The sequence below is a fragment of the Chiloscyllium plagiosum genome, unplaced genomic scaffold (genome assembly GCF_037043375.1).
Source record: "Chiloscyllium plagiosum isolate Xiang-an unplaced genomic scaffold, Cpla_swu_hap1 HiC_scaffold_22, whole genome shotgun sequence".
Classification (NCBI taxonomy): domain Eukaryota; kingdom Metazoa; phylum Chordata; class Chondrichthyes; order Orectolobiformes; family Hemiscylliidae; genus Chiloscyllium; species Chiloscyllium plagiosum.
Window position 1 is genome coordinate 3,334,936 of NW_028270160.1, and position 27,907 is coordinate 3,362,842.

General features: G+C 45.0%; 1 protein-coding gene across 3 annotated transcripts in view; it reads left to right on the forward strand.

Annotated features, from left to right (window-relative positions):
• The window catches only part of cusr (Copper-only SOD repeat protein), a 210,607-nt gene that overhangs the window by 40,745 nt on the left and 141,955 nt on the right, over positions 1-27,907 (forward strand). For 2 of the 3 annotated variants that reach the window (XM_087998713.1, XM_087998714.1), the window contains one exon: positions 20,384-22,454. In XM_087998713.1, coding sequence (XP_087854839.1) covers positions 20,384-22,454 — 2,071 coding nt within the window. Of the gene's footprint in view, positions 1-19,633; positions 20,241-20,383; positions 22,455-27,907 lie in introns of those variants that run through there. The other variant, XM_043713116.2, reaches the window with a different exon arrangement.

The window sequence follows — 27,907 nt, forward strand, 5'->3', positions numbered from 1 at the left end:
TTTGAGTAAGAGTGGCATTCTAGGTAGCCCTGAGGGCTGTAATTGGCTGTAATTTAATTATGGATGGCCTATCAGCATACACTGACTCAGCTGCCTTCAGGCGAGCCTCAAGCAGACACTATTGTTCTCTCTTTTTGTCTTTTCCGGGTCGCAGAATGTGAGATAATTAGCCCAGGCGCATATGCCTTAGCAGTCTCCCACATCACTGATGGGTTGCTGGCCGTACCTATATTAATGTCCCAGAAATCTTTAAACTCCTGCAAGAAGTATTCTATGAACTTACTATCCTTCAGTAGGAAAGGGTCTATATGCCACTGCCGGAGGTCTATCTTATCACCCCCACTAGTCTTGACCTCCATATAGACAGCTGCATGATCAGAAATAGCTATATTCCCTATTTTACAGGAGAGTATTGAATTCAGAAAGGTCGAGGGGACAAAAAACATATCGATTTTGGTATGGCACTTATATGGGTTAGAGTAAAAAGTAAAATCTCTACCCTCAGGGTGAAGACACCTCCACACATCTACCAGTCCCAGCTCCCTATTCAAATCAATCAGCTGCCTCGATCGCAGAGATATGCCCGCAGAGCTCCTAGGTATCCTATCCACCTTGCAATCAATAATACAATTAAACTCTCCCCCTATAATAATGTGACGTACCCCAAGAGCCATCAGCCTGGAGAATGTATCTGTTACGAATTTAAAAGCATGTATTAGGGGCAGTATACATTCAAAATCCCGTACTCTTCTCTGTATATTAGAGCTTTAAGTATTATAAACTGTCCAGACCCATCTTTTATCTGGCCTAACATTTGGAATGGAAGATTTTTCCGAACAAGAATGGCCACTCCCCTACTTTTCAAGTTGAAGGATGAAAAGAACACCTGTCCAAATCCTCCCTGCTGTAGCTTCAAGTGCTCCTTATCAGTTAGGTGTGTCTCCTGTAAAAGGGCTACATCAACCCTCTCTTTTTTAAGACTTAATAATATATTTTTCCTTTTTATTGGCAAGTGGCTCCCTTTAACATTCCAGGTGCACCATTTAAACAAATGACTAGCCATGATTGCTCAAGAAAGTCCGAGGTCCCCCTGGAGGAAGAACCCCACACAACAGACATTGAGTAAAAACCGAAAACAATTCACGTAAGTTTAAAAAACAACCTTTACAAAACTAGTAAAAGTTACTCCCAAAAAATCATAAAATAAAACAAAGCGGGCATTGGATAGGCATATGGAGGATAGTGGGCTAGTGTAGGTTAGGTGGGCTTGGATCGGCGGAACATCGAGGGCCAAAGGGCCTGTACTGCGCTGTATTCTTCTATGTTCTATGTTCTATAGCTAAGAGGGGACTTTCCCCCTTGTACACAGGGGGCACTCCTACAATCCAGTAAGCCTGCCATAACTCCTTCCAGCTGGAGCTATGCCCTTGCCCCAGACATCGCAAAATAAAATGAACAAGGAAATTAAAGGGACAAGGAAATTAAAAGTGGGCATCCAGCCCATCCCCTCCATATTATTACCCTAGGCGTTCGTAACAAAGCAGCATCATGAAAACATATATACAAAATTACAGTCCCAGAAAATATTCAAGGAAAACTTGAAAAAAATTCAAAAACACCCCCCCAGCAACCAGATAAGCCAAGTAAATTATAAATAAAAATTAAAAGACAAGCCCCCCCCCCAGGAATAGATAAGAAGAAAAAAGGGGGAATGAGGAGACAAAAGAGAGGGGTAAAGAAGAAAAATAATTATCCATATAATTCAAGTCCTTCAGTCTATTTAAGAGCATCCAAAAATTCATTTGCTTTCTCCGGTGAACCGAAGTTATATACAGACCCTCCACGACTGAGGCGAAGCGTTGCTGGGTATCTCAAGGAGTACTGAATATTTAAATCCTTCAAACACTTCTTTACCTCATCAAATGCCTTCCTCTTATGTACCACAACTGGAGAGAAGCATTAATTTGGATCCTTTGTATACCATGGCTTAGGGATCCTTCCCAAAGCTCTGAAGGCCTCCTGCAACATTTGTTTTTCCCAGTAGTGGTGGAATTGCACTAGAACCGGGCGGGAGCACTGGTCCGACCTGGGCCTGCGAACAACAACAACCCAGTGGGCCCACTCAACCCGCACATGGCCCGTCCTGACTCCAGCTTCAGCAGTTGTGGGAACCTTTGCTCCAAAATATCCACAAGCTGGCCTTCCTCCACCCGTTCGGGAAGGCCCAGCAACCGAATATTCTTCCGACGACCTCAATTTTCGAGGTAGCCAATCTGTCCTTCCAAGGTCCAGACTCAGCGTTCCAGAGCTCGGATCTGACCCACAGAGGATTCAGCAGCGGTCTCGGAGGCTGCGACTCGTTGCTCTGTCCTTCCAACACGCTGCCAAGTTTCTCGATCTCTCGGTCATGCTTCTGCAGCATGACCTAGATTGACTCCCACCCGGACAGGGTTTCTTCCATTGAAGCATCAATCTTCTCTCGGAGCTTGATAAACTCCGAGATCAGGCTCGCCTCTGCAGGTGAGTCCCCCGGGGCAGCCATGGATGCATCTGTTGAGTTGGCAAACTCGGACCTACTGGGTCACCACCATCTTGAATCCCCCATCATTCCTCATTTCTACCCAGACTGCTCCCATATTCTGGTTTCCTGAATTTAGGTCAACCATCTCTATTGAGCTAACATCATCTTTAATTCACTGTACCACTCCTCCACCCTTCCCTAGAATCGAGTCCTTCCTGAGTGTCACAAACCCTACAACGGTGGCTCAGTGGTTAGCACTGCTGCCACAGCGTCAGGGTCTCAGGTTTGATTCCAGCTTTGAACGACTGTCTGTGTGGAGTTTGCACTTTCTCCCTGTGTTTGCGTAGGGTTCCTCCAGATGCTCCAGTTTCCTCCCACAGTCCAAAGATGTGCAGGTTAGGTGAACTGGCCAAACTAAATTGCCCATAGTGTTCAGCAATGTGTAGTTCAGATGCATTAGTCAGGGGAAATGTAGAATAATAGATTAAGAGAATGGGTCTGGATGGGATACTCTTCAGAGGGTTAGTGTGGACTTGTTGGGCCGAAGGGCACATTTCCACACTATAGGGATTCTATGATATATAGGTTCCAATCGTGGTCATTCTGAACCCACACCTCAGTTATGGCCAGTAAATTTATTTCTCTCAATTTGTACTACTAGTTCATCTGTTGTGTTTTGTTTGTTACATGTATTCAAATACAGTGCCTTAAGTTTGTCCTTTTATGATTGTTGCAACCTTTAGTCTTATTTGCTGATATGCTCTTAGATCTGTATTCTCTGTTCCTTCCTGTCAGTGTCTGCTTATCATTGCCCACATTAATCTCTTCCTCTGTTGCCTTTTTCCCACTCTTTGATTCATCACCACTTTCCAAATTTAGTTACTATATCCCATTGTTTAGTGTAAAACTCACTCTACTTCCCTCGTTATGCAGTTCATAAGAACAGTGTGAATATGGTTCAAGCATGAATGATCCCATCAGGACAGCTCCCACTTGACCTCAGAATTGGTGCCAGTGCCCCATGAAGCTGAACTCACTTCTCCACACCAGTCTTCCAACTTCATATTCATCTCTCCATACCAGTTTACCCTCTGCCAATGTGGTTGTGCATGTTGTTCAAATAGTTCTCAGAGATTATGATCATTGAGATTCTTTCTCTGCTTCTTGCCTCATTTATATGCAGTTTGCTATCCTCCGTGCTATGGAGAGAAACAAAGCAGCAACAATTCCCGACATGAAAGTCAAAGCAGGTACCCCCCACTCCAACCTGCCATTTGCGCCTCTGTTCCTTTATATTGGACAGTAGTCACTGAAATCTTAGGGAACTGCTTCACTGGCAGCAACTACCTGCAACCCACATCCACGGAGATTGACATTGGACATGCACCAGCCTCACCATATCATCATGGCACACTTAGAATACAGTCCTCCCCTTAATATTGTATTCTGGAGCATACTAACATTGTACTTCTGCTTCCAAGCTGCTTGAACTCAGCAACAGGGAACAATTTCATGGATTAGAATGGGGTACATCTCAGGAATCTTAGCCTGTTCTCTTAGTGCCCATTCATTTTGTGCCTACTTGGATATTCACAGCACCTCTGCCTTTCTCACCATCTCACTCAAAACTTAATGACTCACTGGACTTCTGTCTTACCTTGCTGTTTAGTACAGACACAAAACTAGCCAGTTTGTCATAGAACATAGAACGTTACAGCACAATACAGGCCCTTCGGCCCTTGATGTTGCGCTGACCTGTGAAAATAATCTGATGCCCATCTAACCTACACCATTCCATTATTATCCATATGTATGTCCAATGCCTATTTAAATGCCTTTAATGTCGATGAGTCTATTGCTGTTGCAGGCAGGCTGTTCCACATCCTTACTACTCTCTGAGCGAACTACCCTTAATATCTGTCCTAAATCTATCACCCCTCAATTTATAGCTAGGTCCCTTTGTGCTAGCCATCACCATCCTTGGAAAAAGGCTCTCCCTGATCGCCCTATCTAACCCTCTGATTATCTTATATGTCTCAATTAAGTCACCTCTTCTCTTTAACAAAAACAGCCTCAGTTCACTCAGCCTTTCCTTGTAAGACCTTTCCTCCATACCAGGCAACATCCTAGTAAATTTCAGAACCCTTTCCAAAGCTTCCACATCCTTCCTGTAATGTGATGACCAGAACTGTACGCAATACTCCAGGTGCAGCTTTACCAGTGTCTTGTACAGCTGAAGAATTACCTTGTGGCTCTGAAACTCAATCCCCCTACCAATAAATGCCAACACACCATATGTCTTATTAACAACCCAATCAATCTGGATGGTAACTTCCAGGGATTTACACACCAGAACACCGAGATCTCTCTGTTCATCTCCACTGCCAAGAATTTTATCTTTAGCCCAATATTCTGCATTCCTGTTATTTCTTCTGAAGTGAACTACCTCACACTTTTCCGCATTAAACTTCATTTGCCTCTTATCTATGCCCCTCTGTAACCCACAACATCCTTTGGCACTACCCACAACTCTGCCTACATTAGTGTCATACACAATTTACTAAGCCATCCTTCGACACCCACATCCAGATCATTTATAAAAATGACAAACAGCAGTGACCTAAAAACAGATCCTTGCGGCACATCACTGGTAACTGAGCTCCAGGATGAACATTTCCCTTCAACCACCACTCTCTGTCTTCTTTCAGCTCACCAATTTCTGATCCAATTCGCTAAATCACCTTCAATCCCAAAACTCCATATTTGTGCAATAGCCTACAGTATGGAACCTTATCAAACACCTTACTGAAGTCCATATACACCACATCAACCACTTTACCCTCATCCACCTGTTTGGTCACTTTCTCGAAGAACTCTAGAATGTTAGTGAGGCATGATCTATCCTTCACAAAACTCTGTTGACTATCCCTAATCAACTTATTCCTCTCTAGATGATTATAAATTCTATCTCTTATAACCTTTTCCAACACCTTACCCACAACTGAAGTAAGGCTCATTGGTCTATAATTACCAGGGTTGTCCCGACTCCACTTGTTAAACAAGGGAACAACATTTGCTATCCTCTAGTCTTCTGGCACTACTTCCATCGACAATTATGACATGAAGGTCAAAGCCAAAGGCTTTGCAATCTCCTCCTTGACTTCCCAGAGAATTCAAGGATCAATCCCCTCCAGCCCAGGGGTCTCATCTATTTTCAGATCTTCCAAAATTGCTAAAGCTTCCTCCTCGTCAACCTCAATCTCATCTAATCTTGTGGCCTGTATCTCCATATTCTCACTAACATTGCCCTTTTCCAATGTGAGAACTGACAAAATTTATTCATTAAACGCTTCTCTTATGTCCTCAGATTCCACACGCAACGTTCCAGTACTATCTTTGATTGGCCCTAATTTTACTCTAGTCATTCATTTATTCATCATATACCAATAGAAGACCTCAGGGTTTTCCTTGATCCTATTGGCCAATAACTTCTCATGTCCCCTCCTGGCTCTTCTTTGCCCTCTTTTTAGATCTTTTGTGGGTAACTTATAATCTCCAGCCCCCTTCACGCCTCATTCTCACATAAGCCTTCTTCTTCCTTTTGACAAGAGCTTCAACTTCTTTAGTAAACCACGGCTTCCTCTCTCAACAACTATCTCCCTGCCTGATAGGTACATATTTATCAAGGACCCGCACTAGCTATTCCTTGAATAAGTTCCACATTTCAAGTGTGTCCATCCCCTGCAGTTTCCTTCCCCATCCTATGCATCCTAAATCTTGCCTAATTGCATCATAATTGCCTTTCCCCTAGTTATACCTCTTTCCCTGTGGTATATACCTATCCCTGCTCATTGCTATTGTAAACATAACCGAATTATGGTCACTATCGCCAAAGTGCTCACCTACCTCCAAATCTAACACCTGACTGGGTTCATTCCCCGGTACCAAATCCAATATGGCATCACCCCTTGTTGGCCTGTCTACATCCTGTGTCAGAAAACCCTCCTGCACACATTGAGCAAAAACTGACCCATCTAAACCACTTGAACTATAGTATTCCCAGTCAATATTAGGGAAGTTAAAGTCCCCCATAACAATGTCATGGTTGCAAGCAGTAACCAATCAAGAGGATGGACATGTCACTGTATGGCAGCATGCAACATCAATGTCATACCTTCAACATGTGCTAGCAGCTCACATGACAAATACACTGCATACGCCTCAACCAAGTGGCAATGTTTCAAAGTCTGAGTGCACCAATCCTCAGTCACGTCAAGAGGAGCTGCCATCAGTCAGGTGATAGAGGTGGAGTCGAGTGCATCATCAGATGCTTGATGGTAATGGTAGAGTGGGGGACCTATTGGGGCCTGAGTTTTTATTCATTTATGGGACGAAGGCATCACTGGCTAGTTCAGCATTCATTGCTCAACCCTAACTGCCCAGAAGGCACTTAAAGGTCAACTACATTGCTATGAGTCTGGAGTCACATGAAGGCCCAACCAGGTAAGGGCAGAGGTTTCCTTCACTAAAGAGCATTACTGGACCAGATGGGGTTTCCCGACAATCGGTTTATGGCCATCATGAGATTTTTAATTACACTTTTATTAAATTTAATTCAAATTCCATCATCTGTGATGGTTAGGATTCAAACCCGGGTCCCCAGAACATTATTTGTCTCTCTGGATTAACAGTCCAATGATAATACTACTAGGCCCTCACTTCCCTATGGGTCTACACATTGTGTTGTCAGTTTACTCACTAAGCTAATGGGCTTGTTCTCAGACGTTTCATCACCATGCTAGGTAACATCATCAGTGAGCTTCCAGTGAAGCTTCCAGTTCTGTCCCACTTGCTATTTATCTGTCTCGGTTTGTTGTGATGGGTGATATCACTTCCAGTTTTGTTTCTGAGAGGTTGGTAAATGGGGTCCAGATCTATATGTTTGTTAATGAAGTTCCATTTGAATGCCAACCCTCTCGGAATTCCTATGTGTGTCTCTGTTTAGCCTGTCCTAGGATGGATGTGTTGTCCCAGTGGAAGTGGTGTCCTTCTTTGTCTGTGTGTAAGGATACCAGTGATAGTGGGTCATGTATCCTGGTGGCTAATTTCCTGCCTGATGTAGTGTTGACACAGTCCTTGCAGGGTATTTTGTATATGATGCTCATTCTACTGGTTGTTGGTATGGGTCCTTTAAATTCATCAGGAGCTGTTTCAGTGTGGTGATAGGTTTGTGTGCTACCATGATGCCTAGGGGCCAGAGTAGTCTGGTGGTCATCTCTGAAATATCTTTGACAGTGCAGCGAGGAGAGAAGGTGAGGTGAAGTGAGGGCAGCCGGGAAGGTAAGGGCTTAATTTATATTTGGGCAGTGGCTAAACCCAAGATACTACACGGTAAAAACAATGACTGCAGATGCTGGAAACCAGATTCTGGATTAGTGGTGCTGGAAGAGCACAGCAGTTCAGGCAGCATCCTCCTCGGATACTGCCTGAACTGCTGTGCTCTTCCAGCACCACTAATCCAGAACCAAGATACTACACATGTAGTATCTCCCTCCCGCCCCCACCTCCTCTAACCAGAAGAAAAAAAACTCTGTAAGGTAAGGCTTTTATTTCTTTCTTATCGTCCTTTTTCATATATTTAAGTGCATTGTTTGATTTTGGCTAGTCCATATAAAGCTAAGCTTACAATGGCTGGGGACCTCAGACCCATGCCATGTGCCTCTTGCTTGATAAGGGAGCTTAGGAACGTGTCTGACGTTCCTGACTCTTACACTTGCAAGAAGTGTGTCCAGCTGCAGCTCTTGTTTGACCATATGACGGCTCTGGAGCTGCGGATGGACTCACTGTGGAGCATCCGCGATGCTGAGGAGCTCGTGGATAGCACGTTTAATGAACTGGTCACACCCCAGGTTAGAATTGCTGAGGGAGACAGTGAATGGGTGACCAAACGGTAGATAAAGAGTAAGAAGGCAGTGCAGGTGTCCCCTCCAAACCAGGTATACCGTTTTGGATACTGTTAGCGGAGATGGCTCACCAGGGAAGGGCAGCAGTTGACAGGAACATGGCACCATGGCGGGCACTGCTATTCAGAAGGGCAGGAAAAAGACTCGCAGGGCCATAGTCATAGGGGATTCTATTGTGAGGGGAGTAGATGGGCGGTTCTGTGGCTGAAAACGGGACTCCTGGATGACATGTTGCCTCCCAGGTGCTCGGGGCAGGGATGTCACCGATCGGCTGCAGAGCATTCTAAAAGGGGAGGGTGAACAGCCAGTTGTCTTGGTGCATATAGGTACCAACGATATAAGTAGAAAATGAGATGAGGTCCCGAAAGAAGAATTCAGGGAGATAGGAGAGAAGTTAAAAAGGGACCTCAAAGGTAGTGATCTCGGGATTACTACCAGTGCCACGTGCTAGCCAGCGTAGAAATGAAAAAATAGGCAGGATGAACATGTGGCTTGAGAGGTGGTGTAGGAGGGAGGGGTTCAGATTTGTTGGACATTGGGACCGGTTCTGGGGAAGGTGGGACGGTCTATATCTGAACCAGACTGGAACCAATGTCCTTGGAGGAGTTTTTGCTACTGCTGTTGGGGAAGTTTTAAACTAATGTGGCAGAGGACTGGGAACCAGAACAGAAAACAAGTAGGAGACTGGAGACTGTAAGAATCATGAAGATAGCATTAAAAAAGAGAAGAGTAGGCAGAGAGCAGGTGAGCGCAAAAGAACTTGTGGCCTGAAATGCATCTACTTTAATGCAAGGAGTATAGTGTGTAAGGCAGATGAACTGAGGGCTTGGATTGGTGCCTGGGAGTATGACATTATTGCAATCACAGAGACTTGGTTGAAGGAAGAGCATGATGATTGGCAACTAAATGTTCCAGGATATAGACGCTTCAGACAGGACAGGGAGGGAAGTAAAAGAGGGGGGGTGGAGTTGCATTGCTGGTCAGGGATGATATCACGGCTGTGCTAAAGGAGGACACTATGGAAGTCTTGGGTAATGAGGCATTATGGGTGGAGCTGAGAAATAAGAAGGGTGCAGTTACATTGTTGGGGCTGTATTACAGGCCTCCCAACAGTGAGCGTGAGGTAGAAGAACAAATAGGTAAACAGATTATGGAAAGATGCTTTTTTCTCAGCAGAGAGCGACGTGAGCTGGGCGCAAGTGAGGTTGGAGCGCAGAGCTGGTCGGGAAGATAAGTGATTGATATATAAAGAACTTACCTCGACGCCAATGGTCTTTTCTCAGCAGAGAGCGGCGCGAGCTGGGTGGAAGTGAGGTTGGAGCGCAGAGCTGGTCGGGAAGGTAAGTGATTGATATTTGAGTGGGTGTGTTCTAGTCCCCAGGCCCTACACAGTAGGAGTATCGGTGGTCACCCCTACCTCAAACATCCTGCAGGAGGAGCATTCCACTGCCTGTGCTGCCATTACTCTACAGTTCGTCTGCAAAGCAAGAACACTGAGTAGCTTACCTGTGAACTTTAAAGTTAGGTTAGAGGAGGCGGATGGGAGGGAGGCCCTACACAGTAGGGCCTCCCTCCCATCCGCCTCCTCTAACCTAACTTTAAAGTTCACAGGTAAGCTACTCAGTGTTCTTGCTTTGCAGACGAACTGTAGAGTAATGGCAGCACAGGCAGTGGAATGCTCCTCCTGCAGGATGTTTGAGGTAGGGGTGACCACCGATACTCCTGCCGACTTCATCTGCAGGAAATGCAGTCAGATCCTGCTCTTCACAGAACGAGTTAGGGAACTGGAACTGGAGTTGGATGAACTGAGGATTATTCGAGAGGCTGAGAAGGTGATAGATAGAAGCGACAGGGACATAGTTACGCCAGAGAACAGAGGTAGCTGGGTAACAGTTAGAGGTGGGAAGGGGAGGAAGCAGGCAGTGCAGGGATCCCCTGTGGTCATTCCCGTAAACAATAAGCTTTGGATACTGGTGGGGGGGACAGCCTAGCAGGGGTAAGCTGCAGTGACCGGGTCTGTGGCGTGAGATCTGGCTCTGAGACTCAGAAGGGAAAGGGGGAGAGGAGGAGAGCGCTAGTTATAGGAGACTCTCGAGTTAGAGGGACGGACAGGTGGTTCTGTGGGCATGGGCGAGACTCTCGGATGCTTTGTTGCCTCCCGGATGCCAGGGTCCAAGACGTCTCGGACCGTGTCTTCAGAATCCTTAAGGGGGAGGGTGTGCAGCCAGAAGTCGTGGTGCACATTGGCACCAAAGACATAGGTAGGAAATGGGGTGGGGAGGTCATTCAAGAGCTCAGGGAGTTAGGCTGGAAGCTAAAAGCTAGGACAGACAGAGTCGTCATCTCTGGGTTGTTGCCGGTGCCACGTGACAGTGAGGCAAGGAATAGGGAGAGAGTGCAGTTGAACACGTGGCTGCAAGGATGGTGTAGGAGGGAGGGCTTCAGGTATTTGGACAATTGGACTGCATTCTGGGGAAGGTGGGACCTGTACAAGCATGACGGGTTGCACCTGAACCAGAAGGGCACCAATATCCTGGGGGGTAAGTTTGCTAGCAATCTTCGGGGGGATTTAAACTAATTTGGCAGGGGGATGGGATCCGGACTTGTAGTCCAGCAAGTAGGCTAGCTGTTTGTCAGGATGTCCAAGAATGTAGGGAGGCTGTGAAGAAGGTATCACTGACAGGGAATACTTGCGGACACAGAGATGGGTTCAAGTGCGTATACTTCAACGCAAGGAGTATCAGAAATAAGGTGGGTGAACTTAAGGCGTGGATCGGGACCTGGGACTACGATGTTGTGGCCATCACGGAAACGTGGATAGAAGAGGGACAGGAATGGTTGTTGGCGGTTCCTGGTTACAGATGTTTCAGTAAGATTAGGGAGGGTGGTAAAAAAGGAGGGGGGGTGGCGTTGCTAATTAGAAATGGTATAACGGCTGCAGAAAGGCAGTTCGAGGGGGATCTGCCTTTAGAGGTAGTATGGGCTGAAGTCAGAAATAGGAAAGGTGCAGTCACCTTGTTGGGTGTTTACTATAGGCCCCCTAATAGCAGCAGAGATGTGGAGAAACAGATTGGGAAACAGATTTTGGAAAGGTGCAGAAGCCACAGGGTAGTAGTCATGGGCGATTTCAACTTCCCAAATATTGATTGGAAGCTCTTTAGATCAAGTAGATTGGATGGGGCAGTGTTTGTGCAGTGTGTCCAGGAAGCTTTTCTAACTCAGTATGTAGATTGTCCGACCAGAGGGGAGGCCATTTTGGATTTGGTACTCGGTAATGAACCGGGACAAATGATGGGCTTGTTAGTGGGTGAACATTTTGGTGATGGTGACCACAATTCTGTGACTTTTACCTTGGTTATGGAGAGAGATAGGTGCGTGCAACAGGGTAGGTTTTACAATTGGGGGAAGGGTAATTACGATGCTGTAAGGCAGGATCTGAGGAGCATAAGTTGGGAGCATAGGCTGTCAGGGAAGGATGTCGTGGAAATGTGGAACTTTTTCAAGGAACAGATGCGACGTGTCCTTGATATGTATGTACCTGTCAGGCAGGAAACAAATGGTCGTGTGAGGGAACCTTGGTTGACGAGGGAGGTTGAATGTCTTGTAAAGAGGAAGAAGGAGGCTTACATAAGGTAGAGGAAACAGGGTTCAGACAGAGCAGTGGAGGGATACAGGATAGCCAGAAGGGATCTGAAGAAAGGGATAAGGAGAGCTAAGAGAGGGCATGAAAAATCTTTGGCGGATAGGATCAAGGATAACCCAAAGGCATTTTATGCGTATGTGAGAAACATGAGAATGACGAGAACGAGGGTAGGTCCAATCAAGGACAGTAGTGGGAGACTGTGTATTGAGTCGGAAGAGATAGGAGAGGTCTTGAATGAGTACTTTTCTTCAGTATTCACGAATGAGAGGGACCGTATTGTTGAAGAGGAGAGTGTGAAACGGACTGGTAAGCAAGAGGAGATACTTATTAGGAAGGAAGATGTGTTGGACATTTTGAATAACTTGAGGATAGACAAGTCCCCCGGGTCTGACGGGATATATCCTAGGATTATGTGGGAAGCAAGAGAGGAAATTGCAGTACCGTTGGCAATGATCTTTTCATCTTCACTGTCAACGGGGGTAGTACCAGGGGACTGGAGAGTGGCGAATGTTGTGCCCCTGTTCAAAAAAGGGAATAGGGATAACCCAGGGAATTACAGGCCAGTTAGTCTTACTTCGGTGATAGGCAAAGTAATGGAAAGGGTACTGAGGGATAGGACTTATGAATATCTGGAAAGACACTGCATGATTAGGGACAGCCAGCATGGATTTGTGAAGGGTAGGTCTTGCCTTATAAGTCTTATTGAATTCTTTGAGGAGGTGACCAAGCATGTGGATGAGGGTAGAGCAGTGGATGTAGTATACATGGATTTAATGAGGCATTTGATAAGGTTCCCCATGGTAGGCTTATGCGGAAAGTCAGGAGGCATGGGATAGAGGGAAATTTGGCCAATTGGATAGAAAACTGGCTAACCGGTCGAAGTCAGAGAGTAGTGGTAGATGGTAAATATTCAGCCTGGAGCCCAGTTAAAAGTGGAGTTCCGCAGGGATCAGTTCTGGGTCCTCTGCTGTTCATAATTTTTATTAATGACTTGGATGAGGGAGTTGAAGGGTGGGTCAGTAAATTTGCAGATGATACGAAGATTGGTGGAGTTGTGGATAGTGAGGAGGGCTGTTGTCAGCTGCAAAGGGACTTAGATATGATGCAGAGCTGGGCTGAGGAGTGGCAGATGGAGTTCAACCCTGCCAAGTGTGAGGTTGTCCATTTTGGAAAGACAAATAAGAATGCGGAATACAGGGTTAACGGTAGGGTTCTTAGTCAGGTGGAGGAACAGAGGGATCTTGGGGTCTATGTTCATAGATCTTTGAAAGTTGGATAGAGGTGGATAGAGCTTGTAAGAAGGCCTATGGTGTATTAGCGTTCATTAGCAGAGGGATTGAATTCAAGAGTCGTGAAGTGATGTTGCAACTGTACAGGACTTTGGTTAGGCCACATTTGGAGTACTGTGTGCAGTTCTGGTCACCTCACTTAGGAAAGATGTGGAAGCTTTGGAGAGGGTGCAGAGAAGATTTACCAGGATGTTGCCTGGAATGGAGAATAGGTCGTACGAGGATAGGTTGAGAGTGCTAGGCCTTTTCTCGTTGGAACGGCGAAGGATGAGGGGTGACTTGATCGAAGTTTATAAGATGATCAGAGGAATAGATAGAGTAGACAGTCAGAAACTTTTTTCCCCGGGTACAACAGAGTGTTACAAGGGGACATAAATTTAAGGTGAAGGGTGGAAGGTATAGGGGAGATGTCAGGGGTGGGTTCTTTACCCAGAGAGTGTGCGGGCATGGAATGCGCTGCCTGTGGGAGTGGTAGAGTCAGAATCTTTGGTGACCTTTAAGCGGCAATTGGATAGGTACATGGATGGGTGCTTAAGCTCGGACAAATGTTCGGCACAACATCGTGGGCCGAAGGGCCTGTTCTGTGCTGTATTGTTCTATTTTCTATGTTCTGTGTAGAGGCAATAGGGTAGTGGTGATGGGAGATTTTAATTTATCCAACATTGACTGGGATACACTTAGCGTCAGAGGTATGGATGGGATAGAATTTGTAAGAAGCGTCCAGGAGAGTTTTCTAGAGCAGTATGTCAATAGTCTGACGAGGGAAGGTGCTATATTGGACCTGGTACTGGGGAACGAGCCAGGACAGGTGGTAGAAGTTGCGGTGGGGGATTTCTTTGGGAACAGTGACCACAATTCTGTAAGTTTTAGAATACCCGTAGATAAAGAAGAGAGTGGTCCTAAGGGAAGAATACTAAACTGGGCCAAGGCCAATTATATCAAAGTTAGGCAGGAGCTCGGAAATGTGGATTGGGAGCAGCTATTTGAAGGGAAGTCCACATTTGATATGTGGGAGGCTTTCAAAGATAGGTTAAAGATAGTGCAGGATAGGCATGTCCCGTTGAAAACAAAGGATAGGAAAGGCAAGATTCATGAACCGTGGATGACAGGAGAAATCATACGACTAGCCAAGAGGAAATGAGAAAGGTACATAAGGTCCAGGCAGTTAAGCACAGAATGGATCCTGGAGGAATATCGGGAGAGTAGGACAAGTTTTTAACGACGAATCAAGCGGGCTAAAAGGTGTCATGAAATAGCTTTAGCAAGCAGAATTAAGGATAATCCCAAATCATTTTATTCTTATATAAGAAGCAAGTGGATAACTAGAGAAAGGATTGGTCCATTAAAGGATAATGAAGGAAGGCTGTGTGTGGAACCTGAGAGAATGGGTGAAATTCTGAATGATTACTTTGCATCAGTGTTCACTGAGGAGAGGAACATGATGAATGTTGAGATTAGAGATAGAAGTTTGATTAGTCTGGATCACGTTGACATAAGTAGGGAAGATGTGTTGGGTAGGCTAGAGGTTATTAAGGTGGACAAATCCCAGGACCGATTGGGATCTATCCCAGGTTGCTGAGAAGGAGGGAGAGGAAATATCTGGGGCCCTGACAGATATCTTTGTGGCATCCTTAAATACAGGTGAGGTGCTGGAGGACTGGAAGGTTGCTCATGTTGTCCCCCTGTACAAGAAGGGTAGTGGGAATTTCCGGGTAACTACAGACCAGTGAGCCTGATGTCGGTGGTGGGAAAGTTGCTGGAGAGGGTACTGAAGGATAAGATCTATTTATATTTAGAAAAGAATGGGCTTATCAGTGATAGGCAACATGGTTTTGTGTGGGGGAGATCGTGCCTTACCAACTTAATAGAGCTCTTCGAGGAAGTGACCAAGTTGATAGATGAAGGAACAACTGTTGATGTCATATACATGGACTTTAGTAAGGTGTTTGATAAGGTTCCCCATTGTAGAATAATGGAGAAAGTGAAGTCACATGGTGTGCAGGGTATTCTAGCTAGGTGGATAAAGAACTGGTTGAGCAACAGGAGACAGAGAGTAGTAGTTGAAGGGAGTTTCTCGAAATGGAGAAAGGTGACCACTGGTGTTCCACAGGGGTCAGTGTTGGGGCCACTGTTATTTGTGATATACATAAATGATCTGGAAGAGGGCACTGTTGGTATGATCAGCAAGTTTGCAGATGACACAAAGATTGGTGGAGTAGCAGAAAACATAAGGGACTGTCAAAGAATACAGGAGGATATAGATAGACTGGAGAGTTGGGCGGAAAAGTGGCAGATGGATTTCAATCCAGACAAATGTGAGGTGATGCACTTAGGCAAGACTAATTCTAGAGCGAATTATACAATGAACGAAAGAGTCTTGGGAAAAGTTGATGAGCAGAGTGATCTGGGAGTGCATGTCCATTGTACCCTGAAGGTTGCTGCACAGGTGGATAGAGTGGTCAAGAAGGTATATAGTATGCTTGCCTTCATTGGACAGGTTATTGAGTATAAGAGCTGGCAAGTCATGTTAAAATTGTACGGGATGTTGGTTCGGCCGCATTTAGAATACTGTGTACAGTTCTGGTCGCCACATTACCAAAAGGATGTGGACGCTTTGGAGAGGTGTAGAGAAGGTTTACGAGGATGTTGTCTGGTATGGGAGGTGCTAGCTATGAAGAGAGGTTGAGTAGGTTAGGTTTATTTTCATTAGAAAAAAGGAGATTGAGGGGGGACCTGATTGAGGTTTACAAAATCATGAAGGGTAAAGACAGGGTGGATAGAGACAAGCTTTTTCCCAGGGTGAAGGATTCCATCACGAGTGGTCACGTTTTCAAGGTGAGAGGTGGAAAGTTTAAGATCTTCACACAGAGGGTGATGGGCGACTGGATTGCATTGCCAGCAGAGGTGGTAGAGACAGGTACGGTAGATTAATCTAAGATGCGTCTGGACAGTTGCATGAGTAGGTGGGGAGCAGAGGGATACAGATGCTTAGGAATTGACCGACAGGTTTAGACAGTACATTTGGATCGGCTCAGGCTTGGAGGGCCAAAGGGCCTGTTCCTGGGCTGTAAATTTTCTTTGTTCTTTGTTCTATATGGTAGGGTGACAAGAATCTCCAGGTGTATTGTGTCTTCATGTTTTGGTCCATTGTGCAGGAATTGGCATATTGCACTTATCGGGTAACCGTTGCTCCTAAATGCGTTGTATAGGTGCTTCTCCTCAGCTTCTCATAGTTCCTGGGTGCTGCAGTGTATTGCGGCTCATTTAAATAATGTTCTGATTTGTAGGAGTTGGGATGGTTGCTTATGTAGCTGAGTATCTGGTCAATGTATGTGGCTTTCCTGTAGATGCTGGTCTGCAGCTCTCCATTGGCTTTTTGTTCTACCATGACATCCAAGAAGGGGAGTCAGTTATTGTTCTCTTCCTCTTTGGTGAATTTTATACCGGTGAGAACGTTGTTTATGTGTTCATGGGTTTCTTCTAGTTTGTCACACTCTGTGATGATAGAAGTCTCATCCACATAGCGGACCCAAAGCTTAGGCTGGATCATGGGAAGGGCTGTTTATTCTAACTTCTGTATAACTGCTTCTGCTGTAAGTCCTGATATTGGTGATCCCAGAGGCATTCCATTGATTTGTCTGTATATCTTGTCGTTTGAGCGTAAAGTGGGTTGTGATGCACAGTTCCAGTAGTTTGAGGATGCTGTCCTTGCTGATGGAGTTGGCACTGTCAGGTTTTGGAACCCTGTTTGTCTTGCAGTGAGGCCAGTGTTTCTTTGGCTAGGGTGATGTTTATTGATGTGAACATGGCCATCATGTCAAAAGAGACCATGACCTCGTTGTCCTCTATCTTGGCATTTTTGATGATGTTAAGGAATTCCTGCAGCACTAGGAGCTGCGAGAAGCTGAGGAGGAACCCCCTACAACATATTCAGGAACAACGGTTACCCGATAAGCACAGTCCACCGATTCCTCCACAACGGACTAAAACAAGAAGACACACATGCCTGGAGACTCTGGTCATCCTACCCTACATCAAAATCATTTCAGAGATGACCGTCAGATTACTCGAGCCCTTAGATACAGAAGTTAGAATAAACAGCCCTTCCCATGATCCAGCCTAAGCTTTGGGTCTGCTATGTGGATGAGACTTCTATCATCACAGAGTGTGACAAACTAGAAGAAACCCATGGTAGCCCACAAACTTACCACCACACTAAAACAACTACAGATGAAGTTAAAGGATCCCATACCCACAGCCAGCACAATGAACGTAATATACAAAATACCCTGCAGGGACTGCGACATACATTACATTAGTCAAACCGGCAGGAAGCTAGCCACCAAAAGACATGACCAACTATCACTGGTATCCGTATACACAGATGGAGAGGAACATCAGTTTGATTGGGACAATGTATCCATCCTTGGACAGGCTGAACAAAGACACGCATGGGAATTCCTAGAGGCCTGGCATTTAAACCAGAACTCAATTAACAAACATACAGATCTGGACTCCATTTTCCAACCTCTCAGAAACAGAACTGGAAATGATATCATGCACCACAACAAACTGAGACAGATAAATAGCAAATGGGACAGAACACCAACACTTCACCAGAGGCTCACTGATGATGTCATCTAGCGTGGTGATGAAACATCTGAGAACAGTGGTCACTCCAACAGATACTTTCATTGATAGATGCATCTGTGACAGGTAGGTTGATGATGATGACATCAAGTAGATTTTTGGTGTTTTCAGGTACCTCACCAGCGTTCAAAGACTCAGTCCAGCAGCCATGTTCTTTAGGATTTCATCATCTTGGTAAGTAAGTAATTGTGGTGCTAAATCATTCTTGGTGATGGGCATTGAGGACACCAACCAAAGACCATTTTATGCTCTTTCCCACCCTCAATGCATCGTCCAATTGTTTCAACATGGAGGGCTCGTCAGTTGATGGGAGGTGTTAGATTGTAATCAGCAGGCAATTTCCTTGCTCATGTTTGATCTGATTCCATGAGACTTTGTTGCGATCGGGATCAAAATGAAGAACTCCAAAGGCACTTCCTTTCTGATTGTGTATACTACAGAGTCATCGCCTCTGGTGGGCCTGTACTGGTCATGGGACAGAACCTACCCTGTGGGACATCATCTGTCAGATAAGATTCTGTGAGTTTGGCAATGCTGGTTGTTGCTTGCCTAGTCTGTGAGACAGTTCTCCAAATTTTGGCAAAAACTCCCAGATATTGGTAAGGAGGACTTTGCAGGGTTGACAGGGCTATGGTTAGCTGGTGTTGTTTCCAGTACCTAGGTTGATGCTGGATGGTCTGTCCAGTTGTATTCTTTTGTTTTGACTTTGTAGCAGTTTTGATACAACTGGAGTGGCTAGCTAGGCTTTTTCAGAAGGCAGTTAAAAATCAACAACATTGCTGTGGGTCTGGAATAATTTTTGTCTGTGTAATCAACAAGTTGGTTTATGTCTTGTGGCTTTACCATGACACCACTGCCTCCCTGATGAACTCTGTTGCAGGGTTGAGAAAGCTATCATTGAGGCAAGGCTGATGCTTTTGTAACAGCATTTCATTCTGTTGAAATGTAGAAAGCAAAATTCACATCCGTTGAGCTGGATACAAGAACTGTAGAGAAGCTGATTTCTCCGCACATTATTTTTGGCTTTGCAGGGCTAGGTCCTTGGCTGCAGATGCTGGGAACTGAGGTCATTCACTATCTCATTCCTAATCCACTCTTAGATATTCCACTCCCCTCCCCATGGGCCCATGGTATTTCTTTCCGGCATCAAGCCTCCCGGTGTGAGTCTGGTGTGTTCTGTCTGCCCTGGTTTCCAAATTCGAAAAGTGTGGTGCTGGAAAACCACAGCAGGTCAGGCAGCATCCAGGAGTTGCTGTCATTCCTGATGAAGAGCTTTTGCCTGAAGCGCCGACTCTCCTGCTGCCCGGATGCTGCCTGATCTGCTGTGCTTTTCCAGCACCACACTTACCGATGCTGACTCTCCAGCATCTGCATTCCTCACTTTCTCCTGGTATTCAATTTCCCTTATATAACAGCAATTGTAGCTTCCTGCAACTGGGTGCAACTTCCCTTTAAGATGGATAGACTGCCTTTAAACAGAAAGGTCTAGCCGCAATAGGTGCGCTCAGCTCGGCTCAGTGCGGGGTAGACAGGCAGACAGAGAGAGAGGCAGCAGCAAGGGCTCTGATCCACCCGATTTAATCTTGGAACGGACGACGGGGAGGCACTGTGTTTCTGAAACATCGATTAATGTCCTGCCTACACATCTGCCTTCCTTGTTTCCTTTCTGTCTGGTTCTGTGATTCATGCAGCACGCAAGCCAACTCCATCAGTAAGGCAGCTCCTTGCCCAAAGTTTGGAGCCTTCTGTAACTTAATCCCTGTCGCAGTTACTGTTGGGAATCGAAGACAGAACCGAAAAATCGGAATCACGCCTTGACAGGACTGAAGTCGCTACTTTTTGTGCAGACATCTATTTTTCAATTGAAAAACATTTAATAGACTATAAAATTATGTATAACTAAAATAAATGAAACACAACTCTCTGATAAAGATAGAGAATTTAGGAAGCTCCCGCCTTTAGAAAGCACATTCAGACAGCCCGAGCCATGGAAAGTGGGCTGAACAATATCTAAGCTACCCAATCGCCAGGCAGAAATTCCAGTGAGCTGAGTTATAAGTCAAGCTCCTGTCGGCTGTGAGCCTGACACTGAGTTGCTCCCATTCTCCAGTTACCGGCTCCAGTTCCTCAGGGCACCGACATGATGTGGAGCTTGCTGCTCGCTGCACTGTTCGGTAAGTTTAGACTGTCATGAACTTTTCACACTTTAATACTTGTGAGTCGAATGCTGCAGTGTCTCCGAGTAGTTCTCTAAGACTTAACATTTAAAAGTATATTTTGTTGATGGGATCTAATGAGGTTTCATTTTTTATTAAAGGGTCAGTGTCTGCCGAGTTGTACCGAGCTGATGTAAACATGGCAGGGATCCAGGGCACACTGCAGTTCAACACCTCCTCCCGAAACATCCAGATCGATTTGGAGGCCGATTGCGAGCAGTTTTCCATCTCCCTGCACGAGTTCCCGGTCATGTACGGGAATTCCAGGGACCCCTGTAACGAGTCAAACATCGGCGAGAAAGTGTACAGCTTCATGGCGAACACTACAAACAGCACTGTGATGGAGACCAGCCTCTTCCAGACCACATCGGACCTCTCCGATCTCTCCGTCACCATCCAGGGCTGTGCCAATGCTTCGAAAGCGTGTGCCACTGTGAGGAAAGTTGGCAGCATCTCGACTTGGCAAGGGAAGTTCTTCTCGTCGGTCGCCGGTCAGGTCTACATCCGCCAGAATGCTGGTGAGAACACATGGAGAATCCTCACCGATCTGATGGCTATTGCAGAGAGCAGCAAAGGAGTGCTGAATGTGACCCTCTACCTGCAAGCAGGGGCAGACAACTGCTCCCTGGCACCAGAGACTGGCACATTGCTCGGCACATTTAAAGTGGGCACCCCTTTATCCCCTGTAAAAAGTCGCAGTGATGGTGTCATTTTACCAGACAGGACCCCCAGCCTCTTTCTGTATATGAATAACGGCACTGAATGGTTTTGCACTGAAGTTCAGGAGCTAAGAGCAAAGGAAGTCTGTGCTTCCATAGATATGAAAGGTGTCAAAGGAACTTTCAAGTTTAATCAAGTTTCCCCATTTGATGCCACCAGCTACACTGTATCTCTGAGGAACCTGCGCCAACTGGCTGGCCCATACCATGTTCACCATTTCCCAGTGCCCCCACGTCGTATTCCTGGAGATGAGCTTTGTGCGAATGATAATCTAGGAGGGCACTGGAATCCATTTGGGAAGGTTCCTTCTGGGCCACACTATCCCCAAAATGCAAATGAAACTCATGATCAATATGAAGTAGGGGATTTGAGTAAAAGGCATGGCTTCTTAACTAACCTGAACACATTTGAAAGCACCTTTAAGGACTGGAATCTACCACTGTTTGGGAGAAATAGCATTGTTGGGCGTTCTGTCGTTATCCACCACCCCAATTCATCGCGATGGCTGTGCGCTACAATTGAGTACCTCAGTGAAGTCACAACAGCAGTAGCCATATTTACAAGCCCAGTGTCAGGCAGAATCATTTTTCAACAGCTGAAAAGCAGCCCCTATTCGGACTTGTCTATTTTTATGGACCTTTCCTATACCAACTCATCCACTCCAGCAACCACTGGTCACCTTTGGCACGTTCACAAATATCCCATTAGCTCTGAATTGGATTCTGATTCAAATATTTGTTTAAGTACCAAGAAAAATTTTAACCCTTTCGGAGTGGATACTGGTAGTCAGTATGACACAGAGTGCGGCCCAGACAGTCCTTTCAGATGTGAAGCTGGAGACTTCTCCAAGAAACATGGAGCACTTGAGCTGACCAGCGACAACAGTGCAGTTTCCAGCAAGCACTTCTTTACTGACACCACATCAGCACTTTCTGGGCAACTTTCCATTGTTCCTCGATCGGTGGTCCTTTATGAAGCAAATTCCGCAGCCTCTTTCTTAGCTTGTGCTAATATAACCTTTCTTCACCCCATTTCAGTAGAGATTGATTCATGGAGGGGTGTTGATGAAATAAATGTAAATGTGACATTTAAACAAATTTCAGATTTAGACCATACAAATGTGCAGGTGACTTTAACTGATCTGAATCCTGAGGCAGGAACTTACAGCATCCATACTCTTCCCATCAGAGCTGGTTTGTCTAGCACCGATGCTTGTTCTGACTCTAGTGTTGGAGGTCGTTACAACCCGTTCCATGTAAATGAATCTTTATCTCCAGAGCCATCCAATGGTACAGTTGACCAGTATGCAGTTGGTGATCTCAGTGGGAAATTTGGAACACTGGATAGATGGAACCAAACAACTCAAAAGTACATGGACGGGAACATGCCATTGTTTGGGCCTCACAGCATCGTTAGACGTTCACTGGTTATTTACCGTACAAATGGATCACGGTAAGTCTTACAAACACGCTAATTCTTGTTGCCTGGGGCTGGTTGAATGGTATCTATCTTCTCAAAGCCCTTCACACGGGTTTTGTCTTGAGGTTTGCAAAAGTACTCTATCCCTTTTCAAATCTACTTCTCTCTTCAGAAATGTGCCGCGTGAGAGCAGTTCCATTGGCAGGGAGTTATCCATTACTTGCTGGTTTTTATGTGCAAGTATAGACAGGGAGTGACAGCAACCTCCTGAACAATGGGAGTGTCATAACCCACTCCCAATTTTTACCCAGAATCCATGTGCATACTTTCCATCCAAGATGACTAGGCAGAGATGAGGAAAGGAAGCTAAAGTTGATTGTTTTCCCAGCTTATTTTGGAACTTATGGCTCAACCAAACTGCCACACTGATTTAGAACATAGAACAGTACAGCACAGTACAGGCCCTTTGGCCCACAATGTTGTGCCGAGCATTTATCTCAATCTATAATCAACCTAACGTATGCAGTTCTTAGATTTCAGAGATCATTCAGGATATCCTTGATCTGAATATATTTCAAAGTTGAGAAGTTAGATGAAAATGTACAAGTTTAGCATTCCAGAATTTGAAGCGGATTTATTCGCAAATCCTTTAGCAAGGTTGGTTTATGTTTTAGAATGCTAAACTCCTAGCTTTTCATTTTAATATGTTTGAAGAGCGTTCAATTTCTCCTGTGCTGTCTTATCAAGTATGACTTACATTTCCTCCCCTTATTCTTGTCCCACTACTAAAGCCATGTAAGGAGTCCAGAATTTATCCTTCAAAGGACAAAATGTCTGTGAACATGCAGCAATCCCTTTTAAAATGTGAATCCCTGTGCATGGGGAGGTGATGACCTCGAGGTATTATTGCTAGACTATTAACCCAGAGAGCCAGGTAATGTTCGAGGAACCAGTGTTCAAATCCCACCATGGTGAAATCCAATAAAAATCTGCAGTTAGTGATTGTGAAGCAGTTGTGTATTGTTGGAAAAATTCATCTAGTTCATGGATGTCCTTTAGAAAAGGAAACGTCTTGCCTGGTCTGGCCTGAATGTGACTCTAGACCCACAGCGATGTATTTGACTTTCAACAGCCATCTGGGCAATAACTACTGGTCTCGCCAGCAATGCCTACATTTTGTAAATGAATTTGAAAAAAATCTCCTGATGGATTATACATTGCAACCACATTGGAAATATTTCTACTTGGTATTTGTTTTGAATCTATGAAGTGTCTTGGAGCATTTACTGTGTTTAATGTATTAAATAATCTATGTTGTAGTTGCGCTTCCTGTATTCCACCTTCAATACGAAACTGTTTTGATGATTTGAGTGAGGAGGGAAAGTTGTCATGAAGTAATTTGCACCAATTTTAAGGCTGGGTTCACCTAAATGGATTTTGAAATTACAGTTTTCAAGGCTACTCCCATTGTATGTTGTAAATGTACCCACTAATAACAATGTAAGTACTGACTGTCAGGTGACCAATTGCCATCAATGGGTTAGTGTGGTCTGTACTTTGTGACTCTTTTAAAGTATTTGCTAATTGTGTTACCAGCTACTAACTTTCTCAATGGGAAGAGATGTGAAAGCAGACAGAAACTAAAGCAGATTGAGAAAGTCAGGGAACTGGCAGACAGTCAAGATCTTGCGCAGCAGTGTGTGAATGTATTGTACAACACAATGCTTTTCACCCAGTATTTAAGATATGCTATGGGTAACATCTTCTAAAATGCTGGCCATTCCTTCAGTGTAAAAGTTGTTGAATACATTTGTTTTGAGGTTATTACCTGGGATCCTGATTAAATTCTGACACTATAAAATACAAAGGCATTTGTTCGTTGATGTTAGATGATCATGTTTCCGTTTTCTGGAAAATAGAGACTATTATTTAAGCTCGGAAATCCATTCATAATGCAGTTCCAGGACAGCTGGTAATAAATTATTTAGAAAGATTTTCTTCAATACAGGTAAATCAGTTGCTATAAATAACATTTTTAATAATGCTGTTTCAGGCATTGTATTTATTGTCTCATGTCTCAAGAAGACATGATTTTATATAAAGAGACAAAATAATATCGAAAAGTGAAGCTACTGATAAAGCTCAGCAGGTGTGGCAGCCTCTGTGAAGAGAAATCAAAGCTAACATTTTGGGTCCGGTGACCCTTCCTCGGAACTGATAGCAGCTAGGAAAATGTTGGATTCTTTGCAGAAGATAAGGTGGTGGGAGGGGTAAGGAGTAAAAGGTAGGGAGAGAGTCCAAAGAGAGAGAAGAACAGTTGGATAGACAAAGGAGCCAATAATGATCTGGCTGGGAGGGTGAATAGTTGTAAATGGAAACTGTTAGTGGCTAACAATAGATAGTCTTCCATTACACACTATGTGATGAAAAGGCCCGATGTGTGTGGTAGGGGGCTAGGACATTGGGGAGTTCAGGCCCTAAAATTATTGAACTCCATATTGAGTCCAGAGCCTGCAGCGTCCCCAAGGGGAAAATGAGATGCTGTTGTTCCAGCTTGCGCTGAACTTTGTTGGAGCAGTGCAGCAAGCCTGAGACTGATGTTGGCCTGATAACAAGGTGGGTTGTTAAAGTGGCAGGCAACTGGAAGCTCAGGCCACTATAAATGCCGGAGGAAACACCACAGAAGCGCTTCACAGGAGGCTCCCAAGCACTGAGGATGTCACCTAGACAGGGGACGAAACGTTTGCGACAAAAACTTCCAGCTCGGCGAACAGAACCACAGCAACGAGCACCCGAGCTACAAATCTTCTCACAAACTTTGATCAGGGTCGTTCTTTTTGCTGGCAGAATGTAGGTATTCAGTGAAGTGGTCACACAATCAATGCTTCATTTCCCCAACATAGAGGAGACCACATTGGGAGCAGTGAGTGCAGTCGACTAGATTGTGGGAAGAGTCAAAAGTGTGACACTGGAAAAGCACTGCAGGTCAGGCAGCATTCGAGGAGCAGGAGAATTGATGTTTCGAGCATAAGCTCTTCTTCAGGAATGTCCTGATCAGGACTGAAGGAAGTGCAGGTAAAGTGCTACTTCACCTGGAAGGTGTGTTTAGGCCCTTTGGAGGGAGGAGGTAAATGGGCAAGTGCTCTTGGGCAGTTGCGGGGGAAGGTGCCATGGGGCTGTGGAGAGGAGTGGTGTTTGGAGTGAAGGAAGAGCAGACCAGGGTGTCCTGGAGGGACCAGTACCTGTGGAAGTCGGACAAGGGATATGAGAGGAATACGTGTCTGATGGTGGCATCTCACTGGAGGTGGTGAAAGTTGCTGCTGATCCTCTGGATGTGGATGCTTGTGGGAATGGTAGGTAAGGGCAAGAGGAACTCTATCACTGTTCCGTGAGGGAAGGTGGGGGGAAGTGAGGGCGGAAGTGCAGGAGATGAGTCAGACCCGGTTGAGGCCCCTGTGGACAATAGTGCTGGGAATAGTCAGTTGTGGAAGAAGGTGGAAATTTCGGAGGCTCCCTTTGTCAAAGTTGGCTTCATCGAAACATATGAGATGGAGGAACTAGGAGAATGTAATGGAGTCTTTACAGGGAACAGGATCTAAATTCCCCCATGTCCTCGCCCCCTACCAGGCCTTGTTATCATGTAGCCTGCCATTACGCACCTACTGTTAGCCACTAACAGTCTCCATTAACAGCTATTCACCCTCCCAGTCAGATTGTTATCAACTCCTTTGTCTATCCAACTGTTCTTCTCTCTCTTTGGGCTCTATCCATACCTATTGTTTACTCCTTACCCCTTCACTCCACCCTATCTTCTGCATATAAACTGGCATTTTCCCAGCTAGCATCAGTTCTGAGGAAGGGTCACCAGACCCAAGGTGTTAACTTTGATTTCTCTGCACAGATGCTGCCAGACCTGCTAAGTTTTTCCAGCAACTTCTGTTTTTGTTGCTGATTTACAGCATCCACAGTTCTTTCAGTTTTTAAAATATTACTGAAATTTAGAAGTGAAGCTTTTTGGGAACCTAGACTGCTCAGTAATGCCCAATTGGGTTCTCCCAGGACCACTCAGCTCTTGACTTAATTACAGCCTTGGTGTAAACATAAGCAATAGGAGCTGAAATCCATAGGAAAGGTGAGCATCACCGCCCTTCACATCAAAACAGCATTTGAATGAATTTGGAATCAAAGAGCCCAAACACACGGTGGGTGGGGGCTGCTTTGCGGTGGGGAGGAGGATGCAGGAGAATGTGAATGGGGATGTTGCTCTCTGCTAGTTGAGTGCTTGCGGGCAGCAACACCTGGATATTATCCAAGCTTGGGTTGATAAGTGACAAGTAACATTTGGGACAACAAATGCTGACAATGACCACTTCACACAAAAGCAAATCTCAACATCTCATTTCTTTCAATAGCATTGCTGTCATGTAAATTTAAAAATTATTCATTCAGAGCTCTTGGGCTTCATTTACTGGGCCAACATTCATTGTCAATCCCTAGTTGCTTTTGAGAAGGTGGTGGTGAGCTGCTTTCTTGAACCACTGCAGTCTGTTTGGTGCTGCTGTTAATGAGGGAATTCCGGGATTTTGACCCAGAGACACTGAAGGAATGGGAATCTATTTCCAAGTCAGGATGATGAGAAGCTTGCGGGTGTAGTGTTCTCATGCATCAGCTGCCCTTGTCATTCTCAATGGTAGAGATTGTGGGTTTGGAGGGTGCTGTCTAAGGAGTGTTGATGGATTTCTGCATAGTGTCAAAATGGTAGCACTGGTTCTGTGCATTCTACATGTACGTAATAAAGACCATGGAGATTTTGTTCACTGGCTTTGTTTCATTGTACACCTGACATACACTAATCATGGACTTAGATGCAACCAGATCAGATGTGCCCTGGATGCCTGTTGTATAAACATTATTGCTAATGTGAGTCCCACATGCCAACTGTGAAATGAGTACCTGTTGGCAACTCAACTTGTACTAAAATGAGGATAAACTATAAGACATGTTGATTAAACTTGGCATGTATTTGAACTGTTTTGAAATGACGGGTTTAACGTGGAATTGTTTTCTTCTTAGTGAACTTTAAAAAAGGGACTTTAAAATCCAGCTCACTGTGGCACTGCAGACTAACTCCCAGTGAACATGGTTGCAGTACCTGGGCTCCTGGTATTAATCATTATTATTCACCCTCTGAGATACATTTTTAATAATAACCTCAAATTCAGTTAAGGGCTGAAAGGGTGCAAGCTTACAAGTGCAGTTATTGCATCTTTAATACAGCCATACCATAAAGGGAGGGTAAATCAAACTGTACATTGTCACATATTGGTCGATACTTTAAATAACAAGACAAAATATGATTGCAAAAGACATATGGTGTTATAATGAAGGGTTTGTCTTGCATCGAAGAGCACCTAAATAACACTGCTGCCTCACAGCGCCAGAGACCCGGGATCAATTCCCACCTCAGGCGACTGACTGTGTGGAGT